This window comes from Corvus cornix, chromosome 19, assembly GCF_000738735.6.
Source record: "Corvus cornix cornix isolate S_Up_H32 chromosome 19, ASM73873v5, whole genome shotgun sequence".
Lineage (NCBI taxonomy): Eukaryota > Metazoa > Chordata > Aves > Passeriformes > Corvidae > Corvus > Corvus cornix.
This window is the reverse complement of record NC_046348.1, coordinates 136,516-152,507: the sequence shown is the minus strand read 5'-3', so window position 1 is coordinate 152,507 and position 15,992 is coordinate 136,516. Positions and strand designations below refer to the sequence as shown.

The following is a 15,992-nucleotide window of genomic DNA, read 5'->3' as shown; positions in this document are numbered from 1 at the left end:
TTAACGTTATGTCAGTCAAGGACAGTTTGACAGAAAGCAAATGCTGGCAGTGTGCCATTCTCAGACTGAGCTTTTCAGTGCAGCAAGTTGCCCAATTGAGACTGAATCAAACTCCCCTAAAACCAAAGTGGATACACATACTAAATATGTTTAGGTGAAGAAGCAGGCATTGAGGAGTCTAGAAAATAGTCTTTAATTCCTCCCAGTTGCCCAGGAATGCTCCAGTTATGAATCCCAAGTGGTCTCTGTACGCAACCAAAGGGTGCTGGTGGTCCAGGCCACACTACACCAGGAGCATTGTGCCTTCCCACTGGAATAAAGAGACGAAGTGCCAGTCCTCCTATTTCAAAATGCTTCCTTGCCAAATCACTATAAAAGTCCTGCACTCAAGGAGTTATGAATTGGTGGGAAAAAGAAAAGCAAGGAGACAGGGCTGTGGTGAGAGCTCCATAAGCATTTAAACAGCTTCCAGTGTACAACAAATCCTGTAGGCGCAGAGACTGCCAATCCCAGGAACTGCTGGTGCTGCCCTGGCTCTGCTGACCTCCCCACCCCACTGCAATCTCTGCTGACCCTTCTCAGCCCTTGGGACAGTGTCATCAGTATTCCCAGGGAGTGACTGGGCAGCAAGCAGTTTCAATCTTTGCTAGTGCTGACTCCATCACAAATGGCCACGGGTTCACTCCAGCTCCCCAAGTAACCACAGCACAGCCACAGCCTTCGCCTGTGACACCTCCCAGTCTTATACCTGGTCTGCATGAGGAAAAGCACAAGTCCCAAATAGGATCCGTATTTCAGATGCTGAAAGCAGAGGGTTACTATTTTCTGTTATTTCCCTACATGGTCAAACCCTTACATTTTAGTCCAGCAACTTCATAGTCTTCTTCCTCCTCCTCTTCCTCCTCAGCATCTGGTTCATCAGAAGCTTCCTCACCTTCTTCACCTTCATCTTCAGCAGAATCCTCTGCATAGTTCCTAGAGAAAGGCAGGTGTACATGTTTGTGGTACAAGAGCCTGGGCACCGGTGGCCCCAGGCCCCTGGTACTGTTTGGGCTGTACAACAAACACCAGGCTCAGCCCAAGGCAATTAGCTGTATTCCAGAGTAACAAGTTGTAAGCTACAGCTCAAAGGGCACTTCCCTGGCTAAACATCTGGGCTGAAAATTCCCAACAGCTGAATCTGGGTATTTTTTGGTATTCTAGACACCATGACCGTGGCGCAGCGGATTTTAAGACTGTGACTGCTGTGTAATTACTCCTCCCTGAGAGGATGATCTGCTATTTACCCAGGTCTGCAGGCCAGGCCTAAAGAGTTTCAACAGGGAGTCTTCTTCCTGCTGGACTATTTTCCCTATACTAAAGGAAACAGATTGGTTTCCTTATACTATGGGAAACAGATTGGTGAACAGAACATCAGGCTCCTCATGTTCTGAAGTCAGAAGCCACCCAGACTCCCTGCCCAGCACATTCTGGCTTCTCACCTGTATCTGTTCAATCATTCATAGAATCATAGAATGGTTTGGGTTAGAAGGGCCCTTAAAGCCCATCTTGCTTCAGTCCCCCTGTCATGGGAAGGGACACCTTTCACTAGACCAGGTTGCTCCAAGCTCCATCACTTCCAGGAACAGTGCAGTCACAGCTTCTTTGGGCAACCTGTGCCAGGGCCTCACCACCCTCACAGGGAATAATCTCTTCCCAATATCCAATTTAACCCTGCCTTCTGTCAAGGAAGCCATTCCCCCTTGTAAATAGTCTCTCTTCATCTTTTTTGTGGGCTCCCTTCAGGTACCGGAAGGCTGCAATTAGGTCACCCCAAAGCCTCCTATTTTCCAGGCTGAACAATCCCAACTGTCTCAGCCTTCCCTCATTGAAGAGGTGCTCCATCCCTCATACCAACTAGGTGGCCTCCTCTGGACTTGCTCCAACAGGTCAATGTCCCTTCTGTGCTGGGGATCCCTGAGCTGGAGGCAGCACTGCAGGTGGGGTCTCATTCAGACCATTAAAAGCCAGCATGCACAGGCAAAAGGGGACACAGGCAAAGCTGCTGTGGGAGTCTAAATACCCTAGAGAAAGAGGATCTTGAGCAATAGAAGGAATAAAACTTCCACAGCACAGGGGGTAAAAGATCTGCCAGGCTGACATTCTTTTCCTACCTCAGCCAGGAAGACAAGAGCAGAAGCAGATAACAGGAGAGGTGTTCCCCACCTGATGGCTCTGGGCCAGGAGCTGAGCAGCTTGCAGGTGACTCTGCCACATCAAAGTAACTATGAACTCAGGCCAGAACAGCTGCCTTGCAGCCCTGTCATTTCTGTACAAGCCTGAAGAACTCTTAAATGGTGTCCAGGGAGTAACTAATACTTTTAAGGCCATATACCACCTGCACAGTACTGGCTGGCACACCTTTATTGTGCTGCTGCTCTGCCAGGGAGGATCTGTTGGCTGCTTCTGCATCAGGTGCCACGCGACAGCCTCACGTCACTGACACACGGGGAGATGCAGCACAGTCACCACCAGCACAGGACACTCACTGTAAAATGCTTAAGTTCCAGTTTGCAACTCAAATAAACCAATCCAACCCCTTACTGTCAGGAGGCAACTAGTCATATCTGCCACACCTCCTCAAATCATGTTCCCTTTGTCACATCATAAGGTGCTCCTGTCTTGCTACGGTTATCAGGTCCAGAAAACCATTAGAATGGCATTTTGTAGCCTGATTTGTAGTAGCAGAGTAGGGACTGAGCTGCAGCCCGGAGTAATGTCTGCTCTAGCTTACAAGAACACCCCAGTAACCCAGCCCAGGGACCCACAGAACTGCAGAGCCACGAACTACATGAAGAAACAACCCAACCAGCTGCTCAAAGGAAACAACAATCTTTAGTGAAGCTAATTTTGGTGGGTGTTTTGCACGTGTTTTCATTTCCAAACCTGAGTTATTTATTAAAACTCATGAACTTGTACAACACAAATGTGCTAAACTTACATCCTGAAAAAACTGCTTTTCTTTTGTTCCAGTGCTGCTTTAACTGGGTGATTTCAAACCTTTTTAAGGGGCTTTGCTCCAGGCTGGTTTGGGTCTTGTGAAAACAGGGCGGGGACTGTGCTGTGACAAGACTAAGGGCAGGCGGGTCACTCACCTGCCTCGTGAGCTGCGCCGGGCTGTCGAAGGCTGGCACGCTGGGCATTGCCATTCCCCATCTGGGATCTCATAGAGTGCTGGCCGCAGGCAGAACAGGTGGAAGGCCTTGTTACACTCGTCACACAGGATCAGCTTGTCATCCTCACCTAGGGAAGTGCAGCTGACTTGTAACAAGGCCACAGCCTCACTCAACCTGAGAGGCAGAAGCTGCTGCAATGCTGGAGGGCAAGACTAAGCAAAGGAAAGATGCAGAGTCCCCTCTGAGGGCAGGGACCCTTTCTCTGATGGCCTTCCTTGGGGATCCTTCCTTCTGTCCCACCACTGTATTTATGAAGAGCAGCACTTAAAAACGAACAAAACCAATGCGAAGTCCCTCACCCTGCGAAGATTTCGTTGGAGGCAAAGATAGAAACCTACCAAAGAGGTTTCACCCAGACAAACATGGGGAAAGAGAAGTTTGCTACAAATATGCCCCAGAGCTGTAAGCTAAAAATGCAGCTATACTTGTTCTATGTTCAGTCTGGTTAACCTACACCGTATCTTCTTTCTACTCAGGGTAACAAGGCTACACTGAAAATCAGTATGCAGCAGGACTAGTCTCTCTCTGTGCTTCCCACTGATGAAGGGAAACAGGGAGACAGTCCCGAGCCAGCTTTCTTTTACTGAAGTGGAAAAAGAAAGTGCAGAGGACTTTGCCAGCATGTCTTTCTCTAACATCTCAGCTCTTAGTTTCTGTGAAACTATCGTGTTAGTCTCAGGTGAGCGTGCCCCCCCCCCCCCCTTTACTTCTGCCTAGAAACTCCTCTCAATGGCAGGTAGGATAGTTTTGGCACTGGTTTGGAATACCCGGGATTCCGCAGTGAAGGCAAATTTTGCACTGGTTAAGCCCTTATTTTTCTGAAGAGGTGGATGGCAAAGCCTTTTGGTAAACAAAAGTTGCCCAACAGTACCCCGAGCTCTGCCCGCCCTCATTTCCCACTACAGTTTCAGCAAATATAAAAGTGGTGAGGCAGAATGCACCACCAGGCTCTTTCCTCCAGGCTCCCATCCAACAGAAGAGGTTATGGCAGAACAAATACCGGCACCCCGTCTATGCTGGCACACCTTCTACTTCCCCCTCCACCTGGAAGACTCTAAAGCCCTTCATTCTACAGTGCACACAGAGAAAGTATTCCCTCGTCACCGGTTTGGTGACTTCCCCAGCTCATTGAACAGTTCTGCTCCCACTCTGGCCTCAGAGCAGTAACATCCCCCCTCATTTTCCCCATAATAACCTTCCCAATGTCTCCTTGCTTGCTCCTTCTCTAAAAGACAGGATTAACTGACAAGGCTCAGAGACCCAAAGATCATTCCAAAAATGAAACTAGGGAATGGACAGTGGCACAAGTATTCCCGGAAGGATTTGTAGATGACTTCTGTCCAAGTACCCTAAACATCCAGGGGATAGCAGCTCTGCAGTGCTCTGCAATACTGCGTACTGGTTACGTAAGAATGGTTTACTGGAGTCGGGGCCAAATGTTTCTGAGAGATCAGTGCTGCTGACTGTAACTCCTGACATTCAGAACTTAAAATACAGCCACAGTCAGAGTGACAGACTACAAGGACACGTTGCCTAAGCAGAGCAGAGAGGTGACAGCATCCAACTGTTGCACAGGCAGGAATTCCGTGGGGCAGGAATGCGTACCTTTCTTGCGACACACTTTGCATCTGGCATTCTCTGCTGACATATCCCACTTGATACAGGCATCCAGCATCCCCAGCAGTACATGCATACGGGAGAAGGTCTGGGCCTCACGGATTGCTGTCTTCCACTTCTCCATGGCTGAAGCAACCTGCAGACAGACCTAACAGCTTACAACGATGCACAGACACAGCTCACTTCAGTCTAAAGATGTTTTTATATCCCTTAGCTGGGGCCCTTCATAACCAAAGCTCAACTCTGATATTTCTTTCCTTCTGTGTCACCTCAGCAGTCCTGGTTGTGGTTTATCCATATCCAGTCTCCCTGGATCAGACAGTTTGTTTGTAAGAGTCAACCGTTTTGCATTTCATGGTCAGGCTGAATCAACCTACGCGAACTCCACTAAATTCTTGCTCTGAAGGTCTAACACAAATAATCGGCAGGCTAAGAAAATAAAAGGCAGAAATCTAGCACTGTAAAATGTGGGATGAAAGTTAGGGAACAGCTGGCAACCACAGTGGAAGGAGGATTGAAGTGGCCTGTGCTGCCCTCCAGTGGGTACCACAGAGGCACCTGGACTTCAGCAACACCCTCGTGGTCCCCAAGCTGCTCAGGTGGCAGAGGGGACCCTGTGCCACCAGCTACAATCACACTGCACAGGCATTTGGACCCCTCAAATATGAAACCAGCTGCTCCCTGAGACAAGATGGCCTCAGTTCACCTGAAATCCCAGAAACTGGGAATGAGGATGACAGCATCAAAGCTGCGCTTTGCACCAGGGCAGCTGCCAGGGTCTGCACAGAGCAAGGCCATTGGGAAACCACACACCCAGCTCAGGAGGTTTGGAAATACCATTTTAATAAATCGGAAATGCAGCAGGACAAAAGTTATCCACAGTGATATCCCACTCCAATGGTAATTCTGTGCTCTGCAACAATGAGGCGACAGGTCAGACATGACAGGGACATAATAGGATTCAAGTTAATGTTCTACCCCAGGAGAATGAAAAAACAAACAGTGAAGTGTCAGATGGGAAAATCTAAACTCTGCAGCTGACAGCAATTTGGGAGCCAAACAAAACCCGGGAGTTTTGCAGAGTTGCACATTCTCCTCTGACTGAATTTGAGGAAGCACAGCATACATTAGATGCTTGGAAAAACACACAAACTGTTCTGAAATGCCAACATCCCTGGTGTTGTTGCTGGTGTGGATCCTGGAGAACCACCGGAGACAAACAGAAAGCTGCCCAGCCTACTGTGGAGGTTACACAGCTCTGTACTATTTTTTTGCAGAACATTGTTGAGGTGCTTCACATACTGTGTAATTGATTTTCCAAGGAACTGTTCCATGGGTTTCGCTGTTAACATACTGGATAACTGCTGGGCCAAGATAAATCTGCAAAAGCTGTTGGCAAGTTTTGCTGAGATATTTCTCCTCAAGTCTGTGGAATTTAACAGATTTCTAGCCTTGCTTCCCAAGCATCAGGAGACTGTGGCATTTGAGCAGCACCAGTACCACGGGAGTTCCAGCTGCCAACAAGGCAAAATAGGAGACTGGAAGAAGTTACTTAAATCCCCTCCTGATTGGATAGGAGCAATCTAGCAGGGAAAACAAAACAACTCCCAAAATAAAAGAAGTCCTCCGTCACACGTCAACATCAGAGTAACAGAAAACACCTTCTTTGGTAAAGGTGGACAAGCCTCTGGATAGAAAGGCTCTCATCTGGCAACCTGAGCTGAAATCCCTCGGAACAGCTGAAACTGGAATTGCTTGGTTTTGAAGCCACTCTTTGAGGGATTGCCTGCAAGTGCAGACTGACTCTGCCCTTGCATACACTGCTGAACTCAGGTCACGGGGCAATAATCTACCTGTAACCCACCCATGTTCTTCACTCTGCTCAGACTGCTGTGATGCAATGCCATGCTGCAAAGAGGTCACATATTCCCTGTCCTGCTCTGGGATAGTCCAGCATGCTACTGCCACTGGAAACGGGAATGTTTGCATCAACAGAGCCACCAGCCTGATTTTCAGGAGCAGCCACAAGCCAGGTCTCACAGCAATCCTCTGCCACTCAGCAGTGTGAGCTCCAGCAATGCAGCTGAGCCAGCAGGAACCCTTAGTACAGACAATTATGTCAGCAAACGGGTGCCTGCTAAGCCATAACTTGTTTCTCACAGGGAAAATGAGAAATACCCATACCACAGGGCTGCAATTCTTCCTCTATAGTCTGGACGTACATTGACTGTGTTTTTCCAGTGCGGCTATGCTGTATTTTACCTGCTATGTGGTCACAGTGCAGTGCTCAAAAGGTTTCATAATTCTTGGCCTATGCAAGAGATTCTTCTTCAGAACAGTCTGCCTGGCAGTCTGGGATTTTCATCAGATAACTGTATCTAAAAACTAGGCTGCTCTTTCAAGGTTATCTGTAAAGGTTTTCTGCTTTGGCAAAAAGAAAGCTTATTCCAGATAAACTGAGGGGAAAAAAGAATTGCCAAACCAAACAAACCAACGAACAACCCCAGAAAAGTTGAACATTGCTTGTACTACCACAAAGGTCTAGAAAAGTCTGAATGAGATAAAGTAAGCACCACACTACATAAATAAATGCTCCAGAGGCATTGGCATGACACTAAAGCCAGTGTTCAGAGGGGGGGAGACCTGCACAATCACACACTGGGACTGTGTTGTAGTAAATCTGATGCTACCCTGAGTGCGCCCTACAGGTACAGCCCTCATGGTTACAGGTGCAAGGCAGACAGGAGGACGGCACAACACAGCGCTGCTGTAGAAACAGGAAGTGTGCTGATCCAGGCCCTTTCTGCCTCAGACCTCAGCGAGTTTTTACAGCACTCCATTCTGCTGAGAGCTTTCAGGATACAGCCTCCTCCCATTGCCCTTGCACTTAGGATGGAAGATTCAAATTTAGCAAAGTTGAAATACTTCAGGAGAACTGAGGAATGCGAAAATTTCTACTGCCTACCCAAATTATCCTGCTAACACAGCAACGGCACAGCCTAGCAAAGACCTGATTTTCAAACGAGGGTTCAGCATGTACTGAGAGAAGCTTTAAAAAAAACCCCACAGACCCACACCAAAAAAACTACCCCCAGCATCAGTCATGGAATCCCAGAATAGTTTGTGTTGGAAGGGACTTTAAAGATCATCTTGTTCCAACCCCCTGCCATAGGCAAGGATACTTACCACTAGATTAGGTTGCTCCAAGCCCCGTCCAACCTGGCCTGGAACACTTCCAAGGATCCAGGGGCAGCCACAGCTTCTCTGGGCAACCTGTACCAGGGCCTCACCGCTCTTACAGGGAAGAATTTCTTCCCAATATCCACTCTAACCCCACTCTCTATCAGTGTGAAGTCATTCCCCCTTGTCCTGTCATTATGTGGTCTTGTAAATTAGTCTCTCTCCACCCTTCTTGTCCACCTACTCTTTCAGGTAAACACCTAATATTTCTTTTTTTTTAAGCCGGGGCTTTCAAGTACTTCTGCTGATCCAATTCTGGTATTGTTGCTTCTGCTGAAGTCAGTGATCAGTCAGGGCAGAGCTGAGGGCAGTGGGAAAAGTCTTCTCATAGGGCATTCATGTCCTGTTCAACTTAGTGCACAGAAACTACCCCTGAACACAAGTACCTCTGTTAGGGTGAAACACTAGTGCAGCAGAACTGCCTGCAGTACCCATCTCTGCAGCCCTTCTCCATCCCTTTGATTAGGAGGGATATGTATTTAGACCCACAATACCACTTTTCTTCTGGAGGCACATGCAGCTTGTTTGCCCAGACATCTCTCCAAGTGGCCCCACACATACAACAACTTGCATCTCCCTCTGCCTAAAGTGGTATTTACCTGAATCTCACTCCCTTGCAGTCACCAGAACCTCAACATGTCTCTCCTTCTCTTTGTGGACCAAAGCACCATCAGTCCTCTCTGACAGATATGACTCTTGTTAAGCTCTGTGAAAACACTCCATAATGTACTTTTATTTAAGAGGAACTGTATGGAGGGAACTTGACCCATTTCCTATTCCCAGAGAGAAAATTAAGTAACTCCTCACTATGATTTTTATTTTCCCCATACATTTACTCCTCAAAATAAACAGGAAACAGCTGGCCCCATAAACATCAAACCCACTCAACTATAAATCTGAAATGGGAGGAAGCTGCTCAAGATTTAGTACCCCATGAAATGTACTGCTACTGCTGAAAGAGTTCTACTGCAAGACCGAAACAGAGCCCTGAGGTGAACAATACCTTTGCTTCTTCTGCCATTTTCTTGTCTTCATCTATCTCCTCAGCCTTGGCAATGTAATCCTCTCCTTGGTGTTTCCTTCTCTTCTGCTTGGGGGCCATGAAACCTTGCAGAAACTTCTTAACAACACCAGCCTGGAGCGCAATCACACACTCTCCAAAATCCTTTAGGCTCTCCAGCGAGTACACCTGTTGGGAAGAGGATACGACCCTGTAACAGCTGGATATTACTCTCTCTGCTGCTTGAAGTGGGCCTGCAAATGGACACTTGTGGTATCTAATGCAGTGTGGTAACCTGCCACACTTGGTTATGGAATCAGCCTATTGCTGCTGTCTCAACAAGACATGCTTGGCTTTGATATAGAAGACAAAAATCAGCTATGGAGTTCTGCTCCATAGAGAAGCCTGTCATGAGAATATGGAAACAGGACAATTGAACAGGACACTCAGCTCCAACACTATGACCCACCTACACCTCAAGCCATCCGCTGTGTAATCTTGAAATAATTGTTTAAAGGACAAATGAGAAAACTGATCTCCTGCTCCTCTTGTCTGAGGAGAAAAAAAGACTGAAGACCTTCCACAGAAATTATCATCTCACACTTGTCTTGTTCAGTACTTTGCCTGTTCACTCACTTTTGCTTCATATTCTGGTGTCACATCAACATATCCCAGGCCTCCCTTCTGCAGCCGCGTTGCAACCTCAATCAGATCACTCCGGAGATAGTTCAGCAGCTCCTGGCTGCCATCACAAGATTTGAGGCCCAAGTTCTGCTTCCGAGCCAAATGGATGGAATGTGTGATGTCCTGATACCTGGAAAATCAAACCAACCTTTGAGTACAGGCAGAGCACTGCCCTGGAAGCTGGACAGGCTCTGGGACAATGGTCTCCACCAGGAGCTATGAGCTCCACCAGTGCAGAACGTTCTTTGAAAGACACATGAAGGCACGTGGCAGTTCTGGCTCAGAGCAACTGGCACTGCCTTTGCTCCTAGTTTCAAGGAGCAATTTGAAGACTGACAGAACCTCCTCACCGTTCAGAGTGTTATTTATCAAGAAACTGCCCAAGAAAAACCAGCAATTACTCAACCTCAACGTCTTCCCCTCTTCAGCACAGAAACAATCAAAGCCCAGCCTGGGATGCTGCCCCAGGAATGGCAGGGACTTCTGTGCTGAGGACATGCTCTGACTCGGAGAAGGCACACACAGAAAAACAAAGAGCAGGCTCACTTTTTCTCCAAGCGCTCCTTGAGCTGGCTCTCCCTTACTCCTTGGGGGTGCAGGCAATCCAGCAGCTCATCCAAATCCTTCTGACTGTCACAGAGAAACCTGAAAGATAGAAAAATGTACCAAGATCACCTAAGGTATCTCTGTGAGAATACAATTTCTTCTTCTAAGTAGTTCCCAAGGATCAGTAGGCAGGGATAAGAGGTAACCTATATCCTGACCCCATGGAGCAAGGTGAAACACTTCCAGGAATGCTAGTAGAAGAATTCTGACTCAGGTTGGCCTCGTTTCAAGGTTCCCAAATGTAGCCAATTCCAGGGTAAGAAAAACAGAATCAAAATAAACACAGAACTGGTTTACAGATGTAATTTCCCCATTAAATTTATTAAAATGTTGGCATTTGAATTTAGTTGTCTACCCCAGTGATTCCATTCACTACTCTGCAGTTCATTTAAGTCATCTGAATGTCGTGTTAGATGTACTAGAAAAGACTAACACACTACACACTGAGAGCATGGCAATTTAATCATACTTTCTTTCATTAACTGGAAGTCCCCAGATTAAAAAGGGGATGTCCTGGCTGATCCCACAACTGCTGCTGCTGGAGCTGTGTGCCTGTGCAGGCTCTGTCTCTTCAAGTGCACAAGCCCTGCTCTCTAAGTTTGCCCAAACTTGAAAGCTCAAGTGCAGAATCTGAAAACCATATTCATTAACTTGAAACCTTCCTGCTCAGGAGTCCTTGAGGACAGCTATGGCCATCAACAGTTAGTCCAATCTAAAAAGGGAATACTTTTGCAGAGTTCTCTAAATCAGGTATTCTCTCTGCAGTTCCGGAGCACAATCACGTTTGCATGCTGGGTTGTACATTGAAATGAGTTTTAAGACAGCCTGAAATTCCGTGCCTTCCTTCTTTTCTTTCAGGAAGCCATGGAGCCTCCTCACCTGATGGGATGGGGATTCAACCTGAGCTTCAGAGGTCGTTTACAGAAAATATGACTAATTCCCTATCTTCTATAAAAGGATTGCTCATTCGAAGAGGGAAGACAGGAGATAGGAGAATCAACCTTATATGGAAACAACTGCAAAAGACCACTCTGTGATCCTTACCAGAAGATTCCAGATCTACTCTTTCTTCTTGGGCACAAGCTCAGATAAGCCAAGCAACAACTAGAGAAAGATACTGTTGTGGCTCCTCTTGAATACCCGTCTCCACAATGCTTATTTTTCTGGCAGAAATACTTACTAAATACCGTATCTGAAAATATTTCATAATTCTAGTATGGTTCTACTACTAGGGCAATGGCCTCACAATTTGCATTCAGCTAGGAAACTCATTACTCTAATAAAACATAGGATTGACTGCTCAACAACAGAAGGAAAATGTTTTTTAGCCAGTCGCCTTCTTCAGTACATCTGACCCTGCAGAGCATCCTCACTCTGCACTGAGATCAAAACCTTTGGGCACCACTACTCTCTGCACCCCTCCCTGTGGAACAGGACACAGCAGCTTCAGATATCCTTCACCCACTAGAATCTGTCACCACCTGGGAATGGCACAAATCACACTCCAAACCACCTGCCCTACAGATACCCAGCACAGGAGTATTTCCCAGACACCTTGAGATGGGCTGCCCAGGTTGTGATGAAACATCAGACACTGTTGGTGATACACCATGGAATCCAGCTAGAAAAATGTCCAAGATGACCTTGCCTGAGCCTTCCCTGTTTTCTCCCATGGAGACAAATCAAAGGGGGGAACTCACTGCACTGTTTCATCACACTGTAAAAAGGAAAGGGCACTGAAAACAGTCATCATGTAGCTACTGCATACTCCAGTATTTTGGTGGGAAGACAACACAGGATGCTGGGCAGCTGCAGAAAGCAGCTCCCACCCTTTGAAGAAGGCCAGAGTTCAGCCCTGGCACAACTTCGTTCCTGCTGAAAAGGACACAGGACAGGGAAGGAAGAACATCTGCAACAGGTACTTAAGTCTTCCCAATTCACCCTGAGAGTAAGGACTGGGATTTCTGGGAGAGGGAACTGATCTACTTAAGCCTGAACTCAAAGCCTGATCTGCAAAATACAAACACATCAGAGATATCATGTTAGTTTGATTAGTGACCCCTTGCTGCTCTATTGCAGCCACAGCTCCTGCTTCCCAAACTAGCTCCAGGCACTCCCTACCTGTAGGAACTACCTGCACCTCCAACTGGAGCTCAACCACCTCCAGGCTGGGAGCATGGACATGGTAAGACAGGGCTGGCATTTTAAATGGGGAAGGCAAAAGTGAGTCTTACAGAGTCTTACAGTAAGACAGCTGGTGCCCTTCATGTGGCCTGACACAGCTTAATCACACACTCCAGAGGGAAATGGGAAAGATCCCTTTGGGAAAGTCAAGACCAGGTAGGGCTCTTCAAAGTGATCTACAAGGGGGAAATCCTGACTGGTGTAAGGGTGTCCTGCATTCCTGAAGAACAGCCTAGATTCTCTCCTGACATTTCCGGCAGCACGAGCCAACAGGCTGGTCAGCAACCAGAACAGAAGGGACAAATGGCACAAGCATCAAGTCAAAAGGAGCTCCCAGTATTCACTCAGGCTGAATACTCCTACCTGTTCTCAGGCTACAGGCTGAAAGGGACAGAGAAAGGTCTAAAACCTGGACTAAGGAACGACGAAATTAAGAGGACAACATCTAGAGGAGCCCAGGACCAGTACCTGCTCTGAAGGGTTGATGGAAACAAGGGAACTCCATCTGTAGAGTATAGGCTTGAGAATGGAGTCTGTCAGCACCCACTCATGGTTAACTCAAATTGTCTGCTGAGGGGACCCGCCATACCATGCTGAATTCCTAATAGATGAAGAACAATGGCAGTTACTCTGCAGAGATGCCACTGTGTCCAAAATTCAACTCCTTTCTGACCAGGATGAACAAGAAGTCTCCTGCATGCTAATATCCTGCCAAGGCTGTGATTCCCCCATGGTTCTTCCAGGAAAGACCAAGCAGTACACAGCGCACAAGCACTACGGTATGGACAGTGACTTCTTCAGAGCCCATGTGCCCAGAACAAGGAGATTTTTAATAAGGATCAACATCTGTGCAAGTGGAGCGCAAGGTGAAGAGAGGAGTGATCCATCTGTCTGGAGAAGACAGAAGTAACCAAGTGTTTATGATTCTGCACTTTTAGGACAGAACACTGGACCGTCTTCTTTTTGGGGACAAAGTACTGAAAGCAGAACCACTTCCTTGAGATATTGTTTGTGTAACTCTTGATAGAAGAATAAATCTGTTTCTCCCTTTATCAGTGCCCTACCAGCTCCCATCCTCAAGAGAAAAATGGGCAGGACTGTGAAATACAACTATTCAGAGTTAATTTGGTGTTTAATTGCAACGTCTCATCACTCTAAAGCATAAAAGGGTAAAGCTAAAGATGCTCTATGTGCACTGTGAGGCTACTCAATCCCACATACCAACAGACAGCAGGACTTAAAGCAGAACACAAAGAAATGAAACTTCCTATGCATGTGCCAAAATTATGAGTTACAGCTGGACAAGTCCTTGTATCTAAACAACAGGACATATAGATACCCAAGGACTTCAGTGTGGTCTCGGGGCTCCCCAGGGTGTCCAAGGACAATGTGCAAAAAGCAGCCAAAGAGGAGACTCTTCCATAACCATTTATGCTCAGAGCAGTCCTTGAGATCAATGGCAATGGCCCCAAAGGAAAACACAGGAATAGCAATATGGATTTCCTCAGAGGGAAGTTCTAGTTCCTGGCTATCCTCTGAAATAACAGCTCCCAGCCTGTCACTTGGCATTCTGTGGAAGCTTACATGTAGATGGTGGCAGCTGTCAGACAGGTACTTAGCAAACAAACTCTAAGCAGTTCCAGACCCTTAAGGAAAAGCCTTTCAGCTGAGAGACCTTATTGCTTAGCTGCAGGCATGGCTTTGGGTGCTCTGTCAGTCAGTGAGAGGCAGCCAGCACAGCACTCAAATAGAAGGGGTTATGTGTCCTTTGAGAAGCTTCCTCTGTGTCCCTGCTCCAGGCCCATGCCTGGCTCAGATCCACCTGCACTGCTGCCCCTGCCTGGCAGAACAGTGCACACAGGCATGAGACCCTCATGAAAAACCAGCAAGTGCTGTGACTGTCAGCACTTAAAAGTCCTTCCTAGCAGGGACGAGAAAGGACGGACATTGAGGACACTGTGGCATAACAGCCAGGCCAAAACCCAACCTGCTCCTCGCCCCCGGCTCAGTGTCTGATGTCCAAGTGGCCAAAAGGCAGAGCAGGTATGCAGTGACAGTTCATCAACCTACCCCTTCAGACTGCAGCATCTGCTGGTTTGAGGACTCTGCCGTGTGCCAGGACAATTACCTTTGCGCTTCCTACTCCTCAGTGAACTCCTGTGTCAGCAATTTGTCCACTAGTGCTTCGAACAGGTGCAACTCACAGATCCACAGCAGTTGGTAGCAGCCAGTTGTACACCTCAGCTGCAGCACTTTCCTCTCTACTTCATAACAGCCATTTGCCAGTTTTATTTCCTGATCCCTCCTTTCTCTATCAAAGAAAACCTCTTTACAAGATTTCCCCAGTTCCCTCTAGCATTGCTCTCCATCTCCCTGCTGAATATACAAATCTGGAGTATTTCTGTAATTTATTTAGTATTTCTCAGCCAATTATTCTCTCATGCAAAGAGCTTCCCTCTTCTCCTAAGACAGACACTGTAACAATAGATTCTGTGAAGAAGGATTGTTCCCCAAGGGGAAAAGAAAATTGTTTTGCCCTTAGTCTGTACTTCACTTTATCATTCTTTTTATATCTTTCACTTAGATTCACCACAGGTTTTAAGTAGGCTTTCTTACTTTTAACAGCTTCCTTATCCTGATGTGAACCACACTCAGAATGTTTTGTTATTGCTGCTACAGTTTTGTTTCCAAGTTCCTCAACCCTTTTTTTTTTTCCAAAGGTAAGAGGCAGCACTTGCTCTGACCATTTAGTATGGAAACTCTAAGGCAAATCTCTTTGAAAGCGTTTTGGGCTTCTGGCTGCCACTGTAAGCTTTTTTTTAAAAGCAGCTTCTTAATTTTTTTTGTTGCTTTCTTTTATAAAAGGAGAATACCATCCATTATGGTCACTCCATACAAAGCAGCTCTTCTGACAGAATGTAATTCAGCACTGAGTGCATGCAGGACCTGGTTCTAAGAGCTGCTCCTCCCAGGCTGTGACTGGTTATACCATACAGCACTCCTGTCTCTGTCACCACACCAATCTTCCTCAGAATGCTGTTGGGAGTTGCCAACCTGATTGAGCAGATCAAATACTGTGCTTTTTCAAGTTCAGCCTGAAGTCACAAGTTGAAGGAATTCTGTGTTAATTAACTCATCCAATTTGGCTCTATGCTGCCCTCAGTGTTAGCAATATGTGCTCTAAATTTAAGGTACTGTTTTCCTTATGGAATTGGTCCTTCTCCTGGAACACACCTTGCCATCTCTGCTCAGTGAAGATCAGGTGTTAGAGGAGGCAGTTAGGAAGAGCAGAGGACTTCCCTGTGGATCACACTCCCTGTGCAGCACCCATTCCCTAGGAAAGCCCAATTGCCTGAATTTTGGCCACATGGCAAGATGTGCCAAGGCCCAGACTAGTAACAGGGTGGGGATTTGTCATGGGAGGATGGGGCAGTGAAGGAAAGCAC

At 46.9% G+C, this 15,992-nt stretch overlaps 1 protein-coding gene across 1 annotated transcript in view; it reads right to left on the bottom strand.

Moving 5' to 3' along the window:
* BAZ1B (bromodomain adjacent to zinc finger domain 1B) overlaps positions 1–15,992 on the bottom strand; it is a 44,205-nt gene that overhangs the window by 5,956 nt on the left and 22,257 nt on the right. Inside the window, 6 exon segments of the mRNA XM_039562762.1 lie at positions 857–975; positions 3,135–3,282; positions 4,821–4,968; positions 9,076–9,261; positions 9,709–9,886; positions 10,303–10,401. Of these exon segments, the coding sequence (XP_039418696.1) occupies positions 857–975; positions 3,135–3,282; positions 4,821–4,968; positions 9,076–9,261; positions 9,709–9,886; positions 10,303–10,401 (878 nt within the window).